The 22,426-nt window shown below is 42.0% G+C and overlaps 1 protein-coding gene across 6 annotated transcripts in view; it reads left to right on the forward strand.

The window, feature by feature from the left end:
• CEMIP2 (cell migration inducing hyaluronidase 2) overlaps positions 1-21,776 on the forward strand; it is an 89,602-nt gene extending 67,826 nt beyond the window's left edge. For 4 of the 6 annotated variants that reach the window (XM_084834320.1, XM_084834319.1, XM_084834318.1 and 1 more), the window contains 14 exons: positions 649-777; positions 2,895-2,983; positions 4,296-4,427; positions 6,286-6,321; positions 6,847-7,002; positions 10,363-10,540; positions 10,653-10,868; positions 12,191-12,402; positions 13,819-13,995; positions 16,426-16,645; positions 17,387-17,485; positions 18,581-18,729; positions 20,709-20,812; positions 21,079-21,776. In XM_084834320.1, the coding sequence (XP_084690446.1) occupies positions 649-777; positions 2,895-2,983; positions 4,296-4,427; positions 6,286-6,321; positions 6,847-7,002; positions 10,363-10,540; positions 10,653-10,868; positions 12,191-12,402; positions 13,819-13,995; positions 16,426-16,645; positions 17,387-17,485; positions 18,581-18,729; positions 20,709-20,812; positions 21,079-21,275 (2,094 nt within the window). In that variant the 3' untranslated portion in view covers positions 21,276-21,776. Of the gene's footprint in view, positions 1-648; positions 778-2,894; positions 2,984-4,295; positions 4,428-6,285; positions 6,322-6,846; positions 7,003-10,362; positions 10,541-10,652; positions 10,869-12,190; positions 12,403-13,818; positions 13,996-16,425; positions 16,646-17,386; positions 17,509-18,580; positions 18,730-20,708; positions 20,813-21,078 lie in introns of those variants that run through there. The other 2 variants (XR_014787765.1, XM_084834323.1) reach the window with 2 other exon arrangements.
• The last annotated feature ends 650 nt before the right edge of the window (positions 21,777-22,426 follow it).

A 22,426-nucleotide genomic window follows, 5' to 3' on the forward strand; every position in this document is an offset into this window, starting at 1 on the left:
CATGGTTTGTTGTTGGGTTGTGAACTGTGGGTTGTTTGTGGCTAACAAATAATGGTTTGTCATCTTAGCTGGATTTAAACAACAGATAACCCACAGTTCAACAACAACCGATAGCTCAGTGACAACCAGCTGTATGTCTCTTGAGAGGGGGTTCCATAGGGCAGGGGCCACCACCAAGAACCCCGATCCCTAGTGCCCACCAATCTTACAAATCTTAAAGGCAGGCCAGAAAATAATCTCTAGCTGAAATTCACCTCTCTTAAAGTTGCCACACACTGGGTGGACATTTTCATTGAGCTGTCCACCACGACTCAAGTTTTTTTGCCTCAATACTTTGATCAGCAATTTGGCATTTTGTTGGCCATTCATCCTGTCTGGGGAGATCCTTGCACTCTGCTTTCATTTTTACCACCCTGCATAATTTGCTGGTATCCGCAGCTTGGCCACCTCACTGCCCCACCCCCAAAATCAGACAATTTCTGAACAAGTTTAAAAGCAATGGTCTTTATATAGATCTTTGGGGAATGACACTCCTCTAGCTAAGATATAGGTGGGAATAGGAAATGTGTGATGGAGTGATTATGATGTCACCATGTTGACATCCAAAATGATTTACAACTAAAGTTATTTGTCTCCTCTTATGTCAAGGATGCGGGAATATGGTATATATTTCACAAGGTGCCTACAGGGGAGTCTCATGGATTGTTTCCTGAAACCAAAGCTGAACTTACACCTCTGGGAATTTTCTATAACAACAAGGTTCATTCCAACTTTAAGGTAAATGATCAAGGCTGCAGAATTATGTATGGTTTATAGTCTAAAGTAAATACAGATGAGGCTTGTATTTACCAGGGCAAGTAGTAATTTAGCCCATGGGGCATTCCTATGCATGTTTAGTCAGAAGGAAGTCCCATTGTTTCAACGGCACTTACTCCATACTAACTATGTATAAGATTGCAGCCACAGTCTCAAGTGGCATCTCAAGCCACTCTACAATACTCACATACATGTGAGCAGGTGTGCTGCTAAAGGTTTTTAAGGGCTAGCAAATCTTGGTACTTATATGCACATCTGATACACATCTGTGTGTTAACAATAAGCCCAGGTGCTTATATATGTTCTGGTTAATGTTACCAGGGATGCTTCATAGTGAGTAGAACCGAAAGAAAAGAACATTTTTTTACAGAACAACCCTAACACGGATGAATATCATTCTGTTAAGCACTATAGCTTTTGTTAATTAATACAAACTTATAATTTGATGTTGCATCAGTTGCACGCAGTCAGATCTTTCCCTCAAGATTAGTCCCACTGGGCAGGTAGTCAGAGATGAAGAACAGGTACAAAAAGCCACGCAAAACCATCTGCTGTAGATCATGGATTATTCCACTGTCAAGATATAAAGAAAAATAGTTAATTATGACATGTGCGCGCGCGCGTGCGTGTGTATAATTGAGGGGAATAAGTATTGGGTGGTTTGCTTGGCTCTTTGTACCTACTCTGCATCTCCAACTACCCAGCTAGTGGGACTATAGCCTTGACATCAGTCCAGCTGGTTTTTGATGTACATCCAGTGGCTTTTTGGTGCCCTTCCAATACCAGTCACCTCAAAGAAAAGTTTCATATTATTTTAGACATACACAGGAGGGCCAGTGTGGTGTAGTGGTGAGAGTGTTGGACTGGGAGCCGGGAGATCCAGGTTCTAGTCCCCACTCAGCCATGCAAGCTCACTGGGTGACTTTGGGCCAGTCACAGAATCTCAGCCCAGCCTACCTCACAGGGCTGTTGTTGTGAGGATAAAATGGAGAGGAGGAGGATTATGTACGCCGCCTTGGGTTCCTTGCAAGAGGAAAAAAGACGGGATATAAATGTAATAAATAAACAAACAGGAGGGTTTTGAATATAGAAAGGATACGTACTGACTTGCTCTTATCTATTGTCCCTGGCCTGGAAGTTTAGCTAAAAATAAATTTCAGTCTTTGGGCATGGTGACTTAATGCCATCATTTGGATGAAATGGCTGCTTGAGAACAAGTCGGAGTTTGGCTAACAGTGACCTAGGCTAGTGTAGCTAGCATATCAAATGGCTGGCGAACATTGTTTTTAATTGGTACAGGTGGGTTTTCTTTCTTACAAGCCCATTGAAACAGTCAGTCTTCTCCCCAGTGCATTCATTGCTATTGTAGTGTATGGGCTTCTGGGTCAAGGGCCAATATGCTTGCACTGGTGGCACTGTGTAAATCAAGGCTGGGCAACTTGTGACTCTCCAGATCTTTTGGCCTACAGCCCTAGACGGTATCGCCAATGATGAGGGATCATAGGAGTTGTAGGCCAGAACATTTGAAACCCCACAAGTTGCACAACATTGGTGTAAATAGTAACCAATAATAAAATAAGTTCTTTGTTTTTGAAAGGAGGCCTCTCAATTTCTGGAATAGGCACTGAACTGACCCTCGATAGCACTGATTTGATATCAAATCTTTTAGTTTGTGGCCATATTCCTTCTTTTAAAAGTTGGAAAGTATCAGATTAGTTGGTTGAGTAGAAACTGTATTGTTAATTATGTCAATGGACTAGCTCAAAAGAGTTTTCCAAGGGTTTCTTTATTTAGAGATGACAGAGCTTCCAGATTTTGAACCAGAGTCTGGCATCCAGCTCAGAGAGAATGTCAGTACATCTGCCTTTTGACCTCTTGATGGTGGGATTTTTTGAAATGTTTAGTGCCTCTTGTAGGACATAAGATTTCCCTGATGTCTTTTAATCTGAGAAAGCCTCAAGTGCATGTTCCCAGCCCTCTTTTCTTTCCTTATTGGATGGTCTAATTGAGATCTGTAAGAGCGTGTACACAATAGTGATTATAGAGAGGGTTAATTTGTCCATTTTTCATTATTGCAGGCTGGTTTATTCATTGATAAAGGTGTGAAAACCACCAATGCAAGTGCTGGAGATAAAAGGGAATATCTGTCTTTGGACAATAATGCAAGGTAGAACCCATTCCGTGGTGGGGGCGGGAACGATCAGGGATTAAATATAGAATGCTCTTTTGTGTTGTCGAAGATTGTATTGTAATATCTCACCTTATTACTTATTGGATCTCTTCAAGCAATTCTGTTGTGCACAGGTTTGGCTGCAAAATTCTCTAGTATTCTAGCCTTGCTGATCACCTAAACACTTCAAGCCATCCCTCCCCCACTTCCCCCCAAAAGACTGCCATCCAAGTGCATGCATCGGTCACCATCGCACTGTTTCATTCCATTCTGGGCCGTCTTTTGTGTTCCTGTCTGTTGAATTGCTAGCTGTGGACATACTTGCTACTGGGTGTATAGAGAGAGGTTGGTCAGTGTCCCAGTTACCACCACTGTCAGGGATTCAGACTGTGCACTGGGGCACACTGTACTACACCTGTGCACAGCCTCTGTAGCACAAGTGAGGAACCGTAGGCCTGCAAGCCAAATGTGGCCCGCATGGGGTCCCAGTCTGGCCCTCCAGTGTCCCTGAGATAGCCACACATCCTTTTTCTGGCGCGGCCCCTTTCTAGCTTATGCATGGTTTTTTCCTCATCCTAAATGCCTCCCCTAAGGCTTAGATACTGGCAGTAAGAGCTTTAAGCTAAAATATGCTGATGTTCTTACCTTTGGCCCCGCCCACCACAGGAATAATGCCCCCAAGGGCTTCTCTGAAATTCACTTTGGCCTTGGGGCTGAAAGAAGTTCCCCACCCCTACTCTACACAGCGGCATTAGAGCCTCTGAACTTTGTGCAGAGGATTTAGCTGGCTGTTAATTACTTCTAGCTCTCTCCTACTTTCTCTTGCTTTCTCGTACAGAAAAGGAGAAAGGCTCCAGAAGCAGTGAAGGGACATGAAATTCTCTCAAGGACAGAAACATGTCGTGGCATGTCCATTCTTGTCCTTTTCAGTTTGAGATTACTAGGGGATCTCTTTGTGGTATGGAAATTAGGCATATTTCAGGGCAGGGACAGGAAACCTGTGGTCCTCCAGTCATTGCACTCCAACTCCCATCATTCCCAGCCAGCATAGCCAATGATGGAATTCGTAGTCAGACAACATCTGGAGGGCCACAGGTTCCCCACTCCTGTCTTAGGGTGAAGTTCAGTGTGAATAAGCCCCCTTTTACTTCACAATTCAAACCTTTCAGCTTTTCTCTTCTTTTTTAGTGTTGGAGCTGATTTCTTTTACCGTCTGCTGAGCAGCGCATTTGATACTGTAAAAGTGTGTGCGGATTTTCATATATACAGAGTTATTTCTATTTTGTTTTGTTCTTTCTTCTTTTACAAGGTTTCGACCTCATCAAGATGCAAATCCTGAGAAGCCTCGAGTCGCTGCTCTCATAGACAGGCTAATTGCTTACAAAAACAATGACCACGGTGCTTGGGTCAGAGGAGGGGATATCATCATCCGGAATTCTGGGTGGGTGCCCAAGAGCAAATGTCTACATGTTGCTAAAGCAAATAGTTGTCTATACTGCAGGAGTTGATTGTACTGGTAAAACTTTGTAGTGTTAAATTCTGGGAATGTAAAGATAACAAGTATCAAAGCTGACCTACAAAGACTTATTGGTGTTGCTTCTTTCAAAGAAATGGAATGCTTTTGCAATGTTAGAACGGAATTTTACCCATGAACCTGGGAAAATGTCCAGAGTGGTTATGAACTGAGCCTGCCCCTGGCCATCCTAGAATTGCATCACAGCCGTTTCTAAGAACTATGTAAAAACATTTCCAGAATTCTTAAAGGAGCACCTGCAAAATAAATGTTCTAGCTTTTAGGGTAGGTGCTTTTTTAAATCTTCGCTCTAATTGTTTTATGTGCAGTGTAATGGTATGCGTGTCTACTCACAAATGAGTCCCATCATGTTCAGTTGGACTTACTCTCAAGTAAGTGTGCATAGGACTGAAGCTTGAGAGATTAGGGTGCAGACTTACACACACTTACCTAGGAGTCCTGTTGAACTCAGTGGTACTTACTTCTGAGTAGTCATGTATAGGATTGCACTGCACTGCTGCAGATCTGTGCATTTTTAGGTCAGAGTAAGCACCATTTAATTCAGAACAACTTACTTCTGAGTAAACATAGATATAATCAGGATGCTGGTATCTGATTTTTTTTAAAATGAAGTGTTCATATTGCTTTTTGTAAAGCAAATATTTTATGAAATGTAATTTTGTGTAACTTAGTCTGATCATAAGTTTTACCAGTTGTTTTCCAGGCCAAATTCAAGGTGTTGATTTTGACCTTTAAAACCCGATATGGTTCTGGCCCGGCCTACCTCAAGGAGCACCTCCAGCAACACCAGACAGGCTGCTCAACAAGATCGGCCTTGGATGGCCTTCTCTCTGTCCCATCAGCCAGGATAGCTAGGCTGGTGAGGACGAGGGCCTTCTCTGTGGTGGCCCCCACTCTGTGGAACTCCCTCCCTAGGGAACTCCGCCATGCCCCCTCTTTAATGAGCTTCCGCCACACATTAAAAACATGGTTGTTCAGGCAGGCATTTGGGGTGGGTTAGGGTATTTTTAGAAATATGATCTTTTAATGTAGTTATTTTACTGTTTTAAATTGTTCTTTTGTTGTACATCGCCCAGAGTGGCTGGGTGACCAGCCAGATGGGCGATTAATAAATTCAATAAATAAATAAATAAATAAATAAATTGTTCTAACGTCATCATAATATCACAGCTTGTAATTATGCCCCATCTAAGTAACATATTTGCCTTTTGGCCCACTTGAGGGCCAAGCTACACATTATAATCAACATACTTTCTAAAAGGCATTGAACTGGCCACTCTTATATGGGGGTGGGAGAGGGGGAGAGTACCTGCAGGATCCAGATGTGCTCCCTGTTTGGATCAGGGCCCCACAACTGTGTTTTTTCTTTCTTTCTTTAAAATAAAAGAGGTCAGTTTAAAGCACACCATTGATTGACTGATTGATTGATTGATTGATTGATTGCATTTGTGTCCCACCTTTTTCCTCTTTCAGGGAACCCAAGGTAGCTTACATTCTCCTCCTCTTCTCCATTTTATCCTCACAACAACAACCCTGTGAGGTGGGTTGGGCTGAGAGTTTGTGACTGGCCCAAAGTCACCCAATGAGCTTTCATGGCCAAGCTGGGAACAGAACCTGGACCTCCCGGCTCCCAGTCCAATACTCTCGCCACTACACCACACTGGCTCTTAAAAACAGTGTTTGTTGTAATGTGTAGTTTTGCCCTGAGGTTTAGGTAATCAAAAGCAGCTGCTTTCTGAAATAAATTATTTCTTTTCTCTTCTAGGTTTGCTGATAATGGAATAGGTTTAACTTTTGCCAGGTTAGTGCTATTTGGTTTTAATTTCAGTGTTTGGTACCAGTCATATTTATTGAAGAGCATTTATGTATTATTACATCTATATCCCACCTTTCTTCCAAGGACCCCAAGGTGGTGTACATGGTTCTCTTCCTTCCCCATTCTATACTCTCAGCAACTCTAGGTTAGCCTGAGAGACAGTGACAGGCTCGAGGTCACTCAGTGAGCTTCATGGCTGTGTGAGGATTTGAACCTGGGCCTCCCCAGGCCTAGTCTGATACTGTAACCATTATACCACACTGGATGAGGTGAAATACAATAGCCAAAGCTATGGAAGTGTTTTGCAAGAGCTAGTTATGCAGAGTGTTGCCAGAGATGTGAGCTGCAGTGTCAGGAACAAGCTTTGGATTGCCCATACACTATGGACATCTCAAATTTCCAAGAAGCCCTAAAGACCAAAATATTGCCTGACTCATGGAGAGACCCTTTCTGAATGTCCGCTTCTGCAGAACCACTGCTGAAAGTGATCTCTGGTTTTGTGTTTGATAGTGATGGAAGTTTCCCAAGTGATGAAGGCTCCAGCCAGGAAGTCTCAGATTCTCTGTTTGTTGGTGAAAGCAAAAATTACGGCTATGCGGGTGGCCAAAACAAATACTGGGGAACCGGAGGAATAAACAATAAAACTCGTACTCTGCCTAGAAACCGGTACGTATACAGTGCCTAAACACAGGTTATAGCTCATTATGAAACCTATTCTGTGGCAAATAGATAGTTATTTTCTATCACCTTTGAATCTTCTCAGTTACATCCAGCTGAGATTTTCCAAGTGTTCAGAGGCCAGTTATAATCTGGCCCTGAAATATATTTTGGAGCCCGTGGTAGCAGGCTGTGACAAGTTTGTAAGACTCTTTGAAGATAGTCGCCAACATTCGCCACAACTTAGACTTCACAGTTCCTGCAGCTCCATTAATGGTGGTGTCCAGAGCTCTATCTGTTCTTCTTTTGTCAGATGAGTTTGAGTTACTGAGACCTGAGGATATAGCCACAGTGTTTAGCCAAGTCCAACCAGCCACCTGTATGTTTGATCTTCTTGGCTTAGTAGATCTAATAGGGAGCGGGTGTCCCCCTGGGTCCAGGGGTTGTAAATTCCTCCTTCAGAGAGGGAGCAGTACTAGTCTCTTTAAAAAAGTTGGTAATGAGATCGCTCCTCAGGAAAGCCTGGGTCAAACAACAAAAACAACAACAACAACTGTAGCTGTTTGCTAATATCCTCTTCTTTCACAAAGTGTTCGAGCAGGTGGGTTCTATCAGGTTCTATAGAGCTCTTATTTTATCCCCTAAGCTGTTTAACATCTACATGAAAGGTGGAGATGTGGGCTGAGGTATCACCAATATTCAGATGACACTCAGCTCTCTCTCTCTCTCTCTCTCTCTCTCTCAATCTTTTTCATCACATTCAGCTGAGGCGATTGGTCTTCTGAATCAGTGTCTGGGCATAGCCATAGACTGGGCATAGTAATGTGCCAATGAACTGAGACTCAAACCAGGCAACATGGAGGTGCTCTTAGAGTGTGGTTCATCCACCTAGCTGAGTGGTGCTCAGCCTATTCTGGAGTGCGTTGCAGTGGTTCACCATCCACCCTGCAGAAGCATTGGCTCCCTTCCCAATCCTCTCCCCAAGCTCCTGCGCCCTGGAGACTAGCAGGGATAGGAAACTCTGCTGTTACCTCCGATCAGTGATTCCCCTTACTTAGTGATTCCCAGCTGGGAGAAGGAGTGGTGTGCCAAGTTCTTTGCCTGCCCTGTATCCTCCCAGTGAAGAAAGATGCGGGGCAGGTGAGACCAGCCCAGCTGAGGCACAGGGTGGAAGGAATCCACTTGGCACCCTGGCCAGGGAGGCTTCTTCAAAAGTTCACGGGCACCAAAACTGGGGCCATAGTGCACAGATATAGTGTGCATCCTGAGAAGATCTTGCACATCCCCTTGTGTAAAATAATAATTGATAGAAAGTTGTACTTGCGGAGGGAGACTCCTGTATCCATGGAGACTTCCCATGCAATTGACAACACTGGAGAATCAGAGTTCTCAATCATGTGGAGAACTTCAACAGATGCAGGAGGCTCTCCTTCTCAGAAAGTTGCCCTCCACAAATAGAGAGTGACAGAAATGCACGAGGACAGGGCTGGGGCTAGAACGCTCTCTCTCCTCACACATTTACTTTCAACAGATGTAGAACCCCTGAATAGAGCTAAAAGGTTAAGCATGTTGGTTGCTTGAAATGTTTGTGTAAATTACAGGTAACATAGACAGCAATGTAGATTCATACCTGCAAAGTAAATAGGCCTGCATGAAATCATTTGGTTCCTTGATGGAAAGTGGTATGTGTGTGTCGGGGGGGAGTATGCCTATTTTTTCTTACAATCTAAAGCAGCTCTGGTTCTGCTTCTCAGCATCAGCATTAGCAGTCCCTTAATTAATTGCTTCCTTAAGTTGTTAACTCCCAGAACGAGCTGTCTTTAATGTCCCTGACAGGAAAATTACCTTTTGGATTATAGGATTCAACTATGCCCTTGGAGTATTATTTTTTGTACCTCTTACCTGATCACAATCCCATGGAAAAAGAATTGTGCAAATGCTATAGTATTTTTTTTTTAAGTTTCGGGCTGCTGGTGCTTAGGGCTCTGAACGGGGAGTGGGGAAACACCAAGGCTTTCTAAAAGCAAGAGAGCAAATCCTTCCTGACGCGCCCATCAAGATTAGAAACCAGCTGAGATTGGGAAATCTCCTTCTCTGAAAAACAGCCTGCTGTCTCCCAGCTGTCAAGATCCACAGAGGTTATGGAGAAGAGAGGAAGAGAAAGAAACACTCAGTCCAGAGCCTCTTTATGGCTATCATACCTCTTGGACTGAGTGCACCAGGAAGCCCCCTGTGTTTTGCCACCACAAAGAAATGGCTGCTTTGAACTGTCCATTTTCTACCTGCGTGGCTCAGTTTGTAACTATCACAGCGTCATCCCTGTTTTATAGACAATATCCTTTAAAAAAAATAAGAACAGAAAAGCCACTCTGATCAAGAACTTGCAGTTACATTAGGAAAGAGAAGAGGAGAGGAGGAGGGGAATTATCCTTTGCCTGCCCACACAGGTATAACGTGTCCCACAGGTTTGGACAAAATATAGCAGGATGCCGACACACACAAAGCACTGTACCCCTCAGTGTCCATTGGAAAGTCCACTGCAATTCCTCCTGTAGCTTACAGCAGAAAAGCAACAATTTTATAGTGCTAGGGGCCCTCCATCTGGAAACATCCACAATCAAAGTGTATGTATCTACCAAAAAGCTGCTTTCAAACAAGACCCTTTGAAGGTGCTGGTTGTACCAGTTTAGCAGTATAGTGAGCCCTGGGCTGATCATGTTACTCTGAATAGCAGATGGTAAATAAGCAAGATCAGAGTGCACAGCACCGTCCAACTACCAGGCCAAAATCTACCTAGTAATGGTACCTGTAATGGCATCTTCACTCTCTGATTTAACCAGCTGCAGGGGAGTCCACTCACTGCACTGGCCCTTAGGACAATTGGAGTGGGAAAAATAAGGATAAAATTCATTAACAAGTCTGATTGTAATTCCAGTGCTTGAATAATGATTGTTTGTGGTGCACTCCTTTAAAACAGATAACACAAAATGTAAAAGATTAAAACCAGTGCTGAGCCCTTGGGAAAAAGCAGGAATAGCAGTTCCATTAAATAGGATGTGGCCAGAGTAAATACTATGTTTTTAAACGTCTCTGTTTGGAAATACTGTCTAAGCATTGTGTTCTTAATATTGAGTTCATAAAACAAAGTTTCCCATAATTTAAAAGCTATCTTGGTGACTTTAAGTCATGAATATTTAACAGTTACAGCTTAATCCTCTGCATATTTACTCAGAAGTAATTCTCACTGTGTTCAGTGGGGTTTACTGTCTAGTTTACTGCATTTAGGATTGTTTGCTTAGTCTGTAAATATCTATATTGGCAACTGTGCGTGTTCGTACAGATAAAAAGGTGGCTTTTTGCCTTTCACAGGACTTATCCAATCAGAGGCTTCCAGATTTATGATGGACCTATTCGTCTCACCAAATGTACATTCAATAACTTTGTGCCAACTCCAGACAGATTCACAAGCGCAATTGGGTTCCTGATGAAAAACACCTGGCAAATTACGCCTCAGAATAATATTTCCCTAGTGAAGTTCGGTGAAAAAGTAAGTTTTTACTGACTGAAGTTGCTTTACCCTGATACAGAGGGGATGACTGCTTGAAGATAACAGTGGACTAATTAGCAGCAAAAGACTAACATTCTTCTTGTCTTGTAAGGTTTCTCTGAAAGTCTTTTTTGGTAAGCCTGGCCCTTGGTTTGAAGAGGCTGATCTTGACGGTGACAAGAACTCAATATTCCATGATGTAGATGGATCTGTGACTGAATACAAGGACACCTATGTTGGTAGAATGGATAACTACCTGATTCGACATCCAGACTGCACTAATTTTACCATGTGGAATGGTGTGGTCTGCAGTGGGAGCTATGCTCAGGTTAAGAGAGATGCCATTTTTTTGTTCCATAATGTGCATAAAACAAACAGCAAAATTCTTTTTTGTCTTCCATTTTCTCTGACTGTTACAAAAACTATAGTAGCATTATTTATGCCCTTATTTATATTCAGACTCAACCTGTCCAGGAGGGTGGGGGGGGGGGTCAGTCTCATTCTCATTCTCTCTCTCTCTCTCTCTCTCTTTCACACACACACACACACACACACACACACACATATCTCCATGGTCCCAAACAGTTTTTAAAATCATTATTGCAAAGGGAACGGCAATGTTCTTTAAAACAGTGAATGCAGAGAGCTTGGATGAAGAGGAGATAAGTAGGATTAAATGTACAAAGACGGAATAAATTTTTCTTTATGTTGAATTGTCCGGTGAAATACAACTTTCTTTGTAATCTTTTCAGTTCTTAGGGTCAGGAAGCTCTGAATTCATTTCCCTGTTCTCATTTCACACAAACATTGAGAGAGGGCACTTTATTTTTTGGCTTTTACTCTTGGTCTGTGATAAAAGTGCTTCCTTTTATCAATTTTTCCTTTCACCAGTTTCACCAATAGAAGTGCTTTCATCAATAAAAGGTGCTTTCAAATGGTGCCTTCATCAATACAAATGCTTCCTTTCACTCATTTTTTTTCTTTCACCCATTTCTTTTCTTACCTGCCTTGTCTACAAAAACTGTAGGGCTTCCCTGGTTGCAACTGAGTACAGTTGAACTTCAGACTCCAGGAAGAGTATCTGTTTATACTGATTCTAGTCAGACGATCATAGTTTGGAGGATTAGACATGAGATACTGGAGTTCATGCTCTCTCTCTTCCACTCTCATGTGTGGGTTCCATCTTCATTTCCTCTTTGAGCACTAAGCTTGCCAGGAGCTTACCATGAGCTTGCCATGGCATCCAAATTGATATTAGCTATGGTTAGTGCTTTCCCTTCAAACTACAAATAATTCAAACTATGGCCTCTAATTTTGGTTCCCAATTCAGATGTCATGGCAAACTATGGGTACTGCTGAACTGGAAATGGAGAAGGAAGTCACGTGCAAGGGAGGGATCCAAACCATGGCTTTAATTGAACTGTTGTTCATATTCCTGTTTGTTCAAACTTTCCTTTCAATATATCATGTTATCTGGTATAAACAGCAGGGTTTTTTTATCCAAAGTTTTTATGTTACCCAAACTTCCCTGGATTTCCTCTAGGCCATTCAAAAACTTGAGGGAAGGCTGCATCTCTTCTTTTGATTTGTATTTCTTGTTGATCATGGTGTCCTCCATTCTAGTACATAGGTTTTGACTTTGCCTTTTAGGTGTACATCCAGACACGGAATCCACAGAATCTTACCATGACTATGGCGCGGGATGAATATCCTTCCAACCCTATGATACTGAGAGGAATTAATAATCAGAAAGCTGACTTCCAGCAATACCAGCCTGTTGTGATGCTTCAAAAGGGCTATACAATACATTGGAATGGACAAGCCCCTCAAACAACATCTCTTTACCTCATTAACTTCAACATGTATGTTTCCTTTCAACGTCCAATTTTGATTCACAAGAACAGATTGCTGTAGGACTTAAACCTGCGTTTTAGATGAACTCTCATCTTCATGGAACTTTGTGACAAAGTTAAGGGAAGCATAGATTTAAATGTTCATTTCTTTTAGTTTTTGCAGTACGTAATGTGACAAGACTAAACAAAAAGTTCTACCAGCAAGAGACAAACAACAAAACAGAAAAGGAGAAACCCATGGTTATATGATAGAAGAAGAAGAATTGGCTCTGATTGTACACCATAATAACTTCCCATTCATAAGGTGCATGCTGGTACAGCCTGCCTGTTCACTTCCACTTGGCTCCTCTTGTCCTTGGGAGTGGCCAAACTAACCAGGAATTGAAAGCTTAGCATGCCAGTTGAACTGGGGCTCCTGGCTTGTTGCATTCCTGACAAGCCAAAATCGTAAACCAAAGTGATAATGATTCTGGGCTTATTTGGGAGCGATTCCGGGCTTATTTCAGGAGCCCCAGTTCAGTCGATGTGCTAAGCTTTCAATTCCTGATTAGTTGAACTGCTCCCACTGCTGGTAGGAGCCAAGCTGGAGCAAAGGAGCTGCCTGCGCTACCAGGCATCCCATGAACAGGAAGCAAAGATTCTCTGGAATTCTGGCCTACCATTGTGCGCAAATGATACTAACCATTGCGTTGATTATACTAATTATCAATACAAATTAACTAGGTTAATCTTAATAAATAATTTACACTTCAAAAGAGAGTTAATACTGTGATTTTGTTAAAAAGCTAAGTGGTTTGTGGGTACAATCTACCCAGAAGAGCTGGACAAATCATATTGAATGCTCTTGTGCACCTCCCATTCATTTCAGCGGGGTTTGTCCAGGAGTAATAGTCAGGTGCGTTATATCCTTATCCAACCAACACAGTGTTGAACACGAGTATTTATTTCAGAGTCTTGGTTCAAATTGTAGCTTAGACAGTTGCTGAGGAACCTGGTACATTCAGTTATGGCTACTTTTACTTCCTCATCTGTAATCTGGGAACTGCAGTCACCCTTTTGCAAGGCTCTTGTGAGAGTGGTTGCAATCCAATCTTGGGAAGTTTTTGGTACTATAAGAGCATGCTGAATAACAGCAATAACAATAGTAAACCATTTGGCCACATAATGAGAAGACAGGATACCCTGGAGAAGATGCTGATACTAGGGAAAGTGGAAGGCAAAAGGAAGTGGGGCCAACCAAGGGCAAAGTGGATGGATGATATTCTGGAGGTGACGGACTCGACCTTGGGGGAGCTGGGGTGGCGATGGCCAACAGGAAGCTCTGGTGTGGGCTGGTCCATGAAGTCACGAAGAGTCAGAAGCAACTGACCGAATAAACAACAAAGTATAGGTGAATGGTAATGTTTTTGTCTCATTCTGTTTCAGGAATGACTGGATTCGGGTAGGCCTCTGTTACCCACCAGACACCTCTTTTCAAGTAACCTTTGACCGTAAGCAGGCATCTGCTTACTATAATGTGGAAGACTATGTTCCTGTATCTTCGATGGCAGAATTACAGAAGAGTCGAACAGAGAAAATTTTTTATTTTGATAACAGCACTGGGTAGATATTTACTGTAAAAGAATAATATTTGGTAGAATTAAATACTTAGTTTCATAGAGTCTGTAAGAACTGGTTGGCCTGATTCTTTGAGGGTGGAGAGTTGTACCATGAATGTAATTCCAAGAGAGAAATTTCCATGATTTATGATTATGGATGCCATAGTTTATCGAGTTGACATTTTTCTAAAGGTTACCATAATGTAGGCAGCTCTGAGTCCACGCCAGAAATGTGCATTTCCACTCAACAAGCAATTTCATTATCCAGCTTAAGGCATTCTGCGTAGGGCTCCCTCACCCCCGGAATTGAATGCCTTGTCACGCCGCTAGTCTGAGCTGCAATTGGTGCAAATGCTGCAGTCTGCAAAGAGAAAGAATTGCAGAAAACATGGCATGCATTTTTTCTGCGCAAGAACTCCTTCCTCTATATGTGGTCATTCACTAAGGCTGTATAACATACAGCCTGCCTACTCTAGTGTGTTTCTGCAGACTTAAATAGGACTACTGCTGAGCAGAGATGCAACTTTTTTTACCCTCTTCTCATAAATCAAACTCACCAGAGCTGCTCTCAGCTTGGAAGGGAGGAAGGAAGCTCCTTGTGCTAAGTATAATGATAACACAACTGGAGGAAAGGCATTCTTTATATTACCACCTGGTTTTAGAGTGCAGCACTTAAACTGATAACAGTGGTGTGCTTAAACAATATGTGTGTTTTATCCCCAGCCTATCTCTATAGAGCAGGGGTGGGCAACATGTGGCCCATGGGTCTCATGCAGCCCCTGTTGCCCCCTCCACCGCACCTGTTTTTATTTTTTACTGAAAAAAAGGAAGGAAATTCACCATTTGCCACTGAAATTCAGCAGCAAACCACTACGGAGGCTCAAAATGGACAAATGTAGGTTGAAAACAAGTAAAATTTGTCTATTCGAAGAGTCTATTCGAAATTTGCCAAATTTCAGTGGCAAACTGTGACTTTTACCCCTTCCCACCCCCCAGCAGCTGGAGTACAGTCTGGGGAGGGAGGAATTGCTCCCCGGACCACCTATAGTTGTTCACCCCAGCTATAAAGCAAGGCTGGGAAATGTGTGGCCCTCCAGATGACGATGGACTACAATTCCTATCAGTTCCAGCCAGCATGGCCGAGGGTCAGGGATTATGAAAACTGTAGTTCAACAACATTTGGAAGGCCACAGATTCCCCAGCCCTGATGTAGAGTTAGGAAATTGTACAGGTGCCAGTAGAATCCATTGTCATTCGTACCACTTTAAAGTTAGAGTGAGTTCTGCCTATGACATCCCCAGGATGAACAGAAGTGGCATCTGGCTTCTGTGTTATGCTCTTTTGTGTGTCTTGTTACACAGTAAAAACACAAAGAGGGCTGGTGTGGTCCAGAAGGTGCAGTGTTTGACTGGAACTGAGGAAAATTCAGTTCAAACCACTGCTTAGCCTCAGACTTGTTTACAGTATTTATATTCTGTCTGACAACGGGGCTCCAAAGTAGGTTACAATAAAAGAAGAGAAACAGACTCTTAAAAACGGTATTGTTCTCCATCTGCTGCTCTTTAAAGGTTATACACTGGGACATCAGAAAATAGCCCACCTCCTTGCCTGGGGCTGGAGCACAACTTCTTGGGCAGCTGGGTAGTCCGCAGCTCCTGGCTCTTCTTAGTAGTAGTGGGGACTGAAGCAATGTGGCAGGGGAGGGGTGTGAGGCAGAGAGGTGCTGTTAATTCCCCTTCCCAGGCCTTATGTCACTGTCGCTGCTCTTTGAAGGTTCTGTAATGGTCATGGGGGGAAATAGCACTCCTTCACCAAAAGTGAGCGATGCAGCAGTCAGTGTCACCGTCCACCGATGTGTGTGCATACCGAGCAGACTTTCCACATTGTCCTTTGTGTAAAATAATAATTGATGGGTAGTAGGGTTGTTTTAAAGATAAATGAAACAAGGATTAAGCACATTGGGTGCTTGAAATTTTTGTATAAATTACAGGTAACATAGACACCAATGCAGATATATACCTGCAAAGTAAATAGGTATGCATTAAGTCATTTGGTAGCATGATTAAAAGCAGTGTGTGGGCAGGTGCCTACATTTTTTATTATTGAAGTCTGCCTCAGTGGAAGCACCCCCTGGAGTCAGGAGGAGGATCTTTTAGGTGTCCATCTGATGCACACACAAGCCACGTTGGAACTGTGTTGCTACTCTGATTTCCCCGCAATCAAAATGGCAGGGGCGGGGCGGGGCGGGATGGGGTGGTAAATAGATTCTGGGTGCTTGGCATAATCCAAGTGGAGAATTACCCAGGGATTATAGCTGCATTAAAAACCCCACACACAAATGGTTCGAGGGAAGTGTGAAATAGTGCCACTGCAGCTGTTTGGTAACAATATGTGCTCTGTTTTGTGTTTGTTCCTTTTGTGTTGTCATGTGTAGGCTGCTGTTTTTGTTTCTTCAAGCCAAATATCACAGGAATGGTCACAGTTACTGTTCATCTCAGGGATGTGAAAGAATCAAGATTCAGGCCACCTTTCAGTCAAAGCCTGTCAGTAACTGCTTGACAAGAGCTTATCCAAAGTACTTCCAGAAGCCAACTGTTGTGACAAGAATGCCCACGAAAATTACAAGCTCTTGTCAAAAATGTGGCTCAGCTCAGGTGGGAAAAGAGTGCAAAATCAAGTGTATGTGAACTATTAATGCAGTTACTTCCCACCATCTTGGCATGATAGATAGTTACAGATATGGGTGGATGGGGCAGGATTTTAAAGGAAGAAGAAGGGCCAGATTTGTGTTTGCATAATAGGATTGGCACAATCGCAAGAAAATTAGGGACATCTCAGTCTTACTGGAATCAGTTTAAATGTAAGTGCTTCATTGTGCAGTTATGCTCTGATTCTTATTGGGATTGTTTTTCAGGATTACAGTTGATATTTAGTAAAGCTGGAGAAAGTTAAGTCCCAAGTACAACCAGTAGAATGGGTAGAAGTGAATATTTTTAAAGAAAAGAGGCTATTTGGTAGTCATCGAACAGGATGACTTAATTCTCTTAAATAGCATCTCTTCTACTGTTTTGTTTTTTGCTTGTGTGGTTACTTTCAAGTTGCTCTGTGCTGCATTGTTTTTCTGTGGCATGTTTTTAAACTTTCATCCGTTCACAGGAAACCCATACTACACTTAATACCATTGCTAAACTTCAACAGGAATATAATATTTACCCCTTTTCATTTTATTATGTTGCACACATGAATAGCCTTTTTTTTGCTTTTTCCAGTACCCAATAAAACGTCTTCAGTACAGTAGTTTCAATCACTCCACATTTCTGTTCTAAGGGGAGCGCTAGAATAGTACTATAAATACTTTAATACTTTTAAACATGAATTGTATCCTTCATATTCAGATGGCATTTACCAGTGATCCTCATAAAACCTACCTCCTTGTGAAAATTCAGTCCCCTGATAAGGTAGACTCACAAAGGAACCAAGGATCTTCTATTTCAGTAAGTATTCTTGTGATTTTCCTGTGCCACAGGCGTTTAAAGTTTATTTAACTTTGCGCAAGATTACTAGTGTTTGCAACGTGGAGCACTATCCCACCTTGACTTGCGTATGTGTTTGACAATGGATCATTTAGGAGCTAAGCATGTAATCGATGGACTTTAAGCATTTCTGCAAAAAGGTGGAAGAGACGTTAATAAGAATTTGACATCTTCAGCATTCCTGTTAGTTGCTACATAGTTTGATGTGACTTGTTTGCAAAATACTGTTGGGAAGTTTAAATGGTAGAAATAAATTCTGTACTAACGCATGATAATGTAACTGCACCAGGCCTCCCAACAATTACATGTTTTGTTAATATTCCTTAAAGCTATGATTACAGGAGAAGCAACATTGTGATTTTGATGTTTACTTCAGTTCTAGTGGTTTAAAGGTGGTGATGTAATATTAGTTCTCGGTCTGCTGCCACTTTTCCACTTTGAGACCAGATATGGGGCTGGGAAGTAAAGGTATGCAGGCATCCTTCAGAGCTTGAAGGTTAGAGTTTAATCAATACATACTGTAGCTTAATGCAGCTGTTGTCTTGGTGGACTGGTTAAAAAGAACTCTTTAGACTAGCAATGTGATCCCCCCCAACATGGCAAATTAAAGCTTCAGTGGTTGTTCTAGTCTGTTTAGTATAACTTTCCATTGAGAAGGCTTGTTAAGTTGGGAAATCTTTCACTGGAGCCGGTGGGAACCTCCCTTTTCATAAAGCCAACTAAAAGAATGGCTGGAACCCTACAATGACTGGATCAACAGCACTGTTACAGGACTCAGATGGTGTCCGTTGAATTGGCATGTTTACTTAACACTAGCATCAGTAATACAAAGAGAAAGGCCTAAGCAAGTTTCCTTGAGGACCATGGAAATCATATCAACATAACTTTGAAAGAAAGAAAAAGACATATTGATAGCAAATTGTTCACTGCCAGAAAGGCATTATTGCCATCTGTAAGCCAAATGATGATAAATGCAGTGGAACCATTAGTTACTGTATTTACACATTACTGTTGCAGGGAAAAGGGGAGTGCGATTTATGAGGTCTCTCATTTCAGGTCAACGGTGTTAAGTTTCCATTGAGAGGTGTGGGTGTACTCACCCTAGCCATTGATGCCTGTATTGGCAGAGTAACAAAAGAAACCTTTTTCCCCGAAGTGAACATCAAGCACCTAGAAGATCATATAAAAACTGGAATTCCCCAAAGGTATATTCATACAATATAAACCCATCAGTTTGCTAATACTGTGACCATTGCATTTTGGCTATCTTGCATTTCAGTTTAAAACGTACAAAGGAGCTTTGTCATAATAGCTACAGAACTACAGAGCTACAGAACTTAAGGGACTTCTCCTACTGCTCTGAATTGTTTGTGGCACTTCTCTTTTTATACTTGAAATTGTGGCAGGAACTCTTTTACGTTGGCATAAAAACTGGATGGCCACATGTAACATCTAAATTCTGTGCCAGTAAAAACAATTGATTCTGCAACCTGAAACTGTTATGCAAATCAGATGTGTACATATTTGTGGGGTTCTTTTTGTAATTTTGCTACTGTTAGCCATGTAAGAGGGCCAAGGAAATAGGCAGAGCATGTGCACAAAGTCAAGGCTCACTGTAGCTTGTTTCTGCGAATGCGCCTTACACCAAAGTGTGGATGAACTTGATGTGGAAATGCAGCCATAGAGCAAGGTAAGCCTATTAGAATATCACGAGTTCAGAACATACAGTCTTCATTATCTAAGACAGGAGTGGGCAACTTGTAGCCCTCCAGATGTTTTTATCTACAGCTCCCATGATGCTTCACTGTTGGCTGTGCTGGCTAGGACTCCTTGTAGGAGTTGTAGGCCAAAACATTTCGAAAGACACCAGTTGCCCACCCCTGATCTAAGAGATTAGGATGGTTGTCTTAACGTGCAAGAGGACATAGATTTGGAGTAAAAATATAAGATGACAATCGTTAGTTTTTACTTACTTTAATACTTGCCCTAGATGACATGAGCAGGCAATATATGGCTTAGAGAAGGTCCATAGCAACAAGTAATTGTGGCTGGTGTTAGAAGTCAAAGATCCTCCCACTCCCTTAGCAAAATATACTTTGAGGGTGGCACAAGAAGGTAAAACAATAAGGTGAGGGACTGAAATGGCAACTATTGCAGCAAATACTTTCCAGGAGGTGGAAGATTAAGATTGTTCAAACTGTTTCACAAAGTAGTTGGGCAGCAAGATATTATAGCTCAATATAAATTCATATCAGTTGATTATGGGAGGGTTTATCAAGATTAGCTAAAGGCAGCTATAGTACTTTGCAGCTGATTTTGTCATGAATATGCACATTTTGAAATTTGCATAGACTGTCTGCATACATATTTCATTTATGCCTATCACTTAAATCAGGGGTGGGCAAATTTCTCTGGCCTGATTTCGAAAGCCCCCTGCAAGTGATACATTCAGACCTCTGGCAAGAGCAATCTGTCCCCCGTCAGCAGGCTGCTAGGTGGAAGAGACAGAGAGAGACCTTCTTCTCACCATCCCTGCACCGTGCCGCAGTGCCTGCAGGTGCCGAATGGCGTATTCAGGCTCCAGCCACAGCTTGTCGTGTTGGCGAAACCCAGGCAGCAGGAGTTGTTCAAGGGTTAAAACATCCTCAAGTAACCCATGGACTCTTGTAGGTTTATTTGGGGGTTGTTTAACCCTCAGATGCCCCCTGCCGCCCAGGCTCGGACATCATGACAAACCATAACAACAACATACATACACCCCAGTCAGGGGTTGAATATTCAAAGTAGCACGATCACCATATTCAAAGAGCGTGATCACCCGAACCAGCCCAGTGAAGAAATGTGGCCCTCAACAGATAGAAGTTTCTGCACGCCTGACTTAAATGATGTTGGTTTATTATTTTGTCCAGATGCATTTCTTGTATTATTGAAATAAAACTGGACAAGCATTGATGCTACACTATGGCTACATGAATATTGCATTTTGACACTGACAATTTAAACTTAGGAGGAATTCTTTTTTTCTTGGAAAAAAGAGAAATGATTGTGAAGTATATTGACTTCATGCTAGTGTCAAAATCCAATACGTAGCATACTACTCTGTAAAATATAATCTGTATTAGTGGCAGTAAATCAGGGTTCTTCTCTACCCTCCAACCTTACCTCTTTATTGTCTTTCTCTCAGGTCTATAGTTATATTAAGCACCACAGGGAATATTAAAAATCTTAACATTTCTCAAGCCTTAATGACCCTGGGAGCAGCAAAACCAGCAAGTCTTCAGAACACAGGTTTGTTCTCTTTTACATATAGAATGTGCCTTTCCTTTTCTTAGACATCAAATTCTAAAGATGCTGTGTAAATTGCTTAGCTATATTCCATGTTTAACTAGTGTTGGACATTTTTCAAGGCAAATCTGGTTGATGTTAGAATTTTCAAGTTTGCTATGGTATTGGAACAGAAAGATTTTTTAATACTGATTCAATTATCTGTTGGTGATAACTGTTCTGTTCTGAAATATGACTTTTTTGGTTCTCTCTTCTGATTTATGTTTCAGGGAGCATTAGCTTTCTTGGGTTCAGAGGAAACTTTAAACCATCTTGGATAAAGCTCTTTACCAGTCCTGCAGGTCAGGGCTTAGGTCAAATTGAAAAGTATATCCCTTTACAGCTGGAAGAGTATGGTTGTGCCAGAGTGAACACTAGCCGACGGAAAGATTTGGAACTTTTAAAGCAGGCTATAAGAACACAGTAGAAATCAAGGTGCATGTGAGCACTGAAGACAATGTGAACTAATTTATTTATTTTATGGGATTTTAAAATGTACTATTATCCCGAGTACATCACTTTGCTGTTTTGATATGGACACATGCCTACGCTGAATGCTTGAATGCCATTCTGTGCACCTTTGGATTGTACAAAATATTAAAGAATTAAAATATTTGTTAAAAATACAGTTTTTTGGAGGGGGCAGGATGCTTCTAATGTTTGTACTTATAAAAAGTCTTTTGTCTTCTGCTTTCTTTGTGTTGCATTCTTGAGGAGAGAAGATGCTGGAAGTATTGGCTACCTTGGAGGATTTGATCAGAGCGTATAGCATTGTACCTTGGATTACTTGAAAGTATTTTAAAACGCTTGCATATATGTATGTTATAAGGAGGCCAGTTTGTACATTACAATCAGCTACTCATTTTTCTTTCTAACTCACTTGTGTGATCTGTGCGCATGAACAGTAAACACATGAAGCAGGAAATGAAGGATCATGGTGACAGAAATTTCCTTGGTAGAGGAAGTATGCTTTTGGCATTTCCCTGGTCATGACTCTGTGGTGGTCTCTCAGTTCACGTAATATGTGTGAGAGCCTCCTAGTGAGATGGGGGAAATGCAGCCAACTGTAATGCATGAAGTGGCCCTTCATTTGGTTAACTGTTAGTCTTCTTGTAGTCCATGCCTACTTAACAAATGTGACACAGTGCATCTACCCTCTTTTAGATGAAGAGCGTTAAGGTGGTTCCGAGTAAAAACCTGCCATGTGGTTGCTTTACACATTTGGGAAGCCAATCGCTGGTTGTCTCTGCTCAAGCAGTGGTGCATCCATTACCACAGTCCTAATTGTTCCCCAACAGTTGGTTGGCAGTGGAACAGGACTAGTGGGATTAACCATTATATGGCATCTCCAGCAAGTGTTCAGTTGCCATATATGTTATGAAACAAATTGGATCTAAGCATTTGCCAAGACTAGCAAAAAGCCAACAATGATACAAGGATGACTTTCTCTGTTTCATGTCCTGAGGACAGTCTCTTTACAGCTGGGGAAGACAAGGGTCAATCTTCTGACTTCACCAGAGGTAGGAACTCATTGCCTCCCACCTACAGACCAACCTCATCTTTTGACAGAACGAGGGT

The sequence above is a fragment of the Heloderma suspectum genome, chromosome 2, assembly GCF_057233095.1.
Source record: "Heloderma suspectum isolate Gila_16-S chromosome 2, 16-S_ref, whole genome shotgun sequence".
NCBI classification, from domain to species: domain Eukaryota; kingdom Metazoa; phylum Chordata; class Lepidosauria; order Squamata; family Helodermatidae; genus Heloderma; species Heloderma suspectum.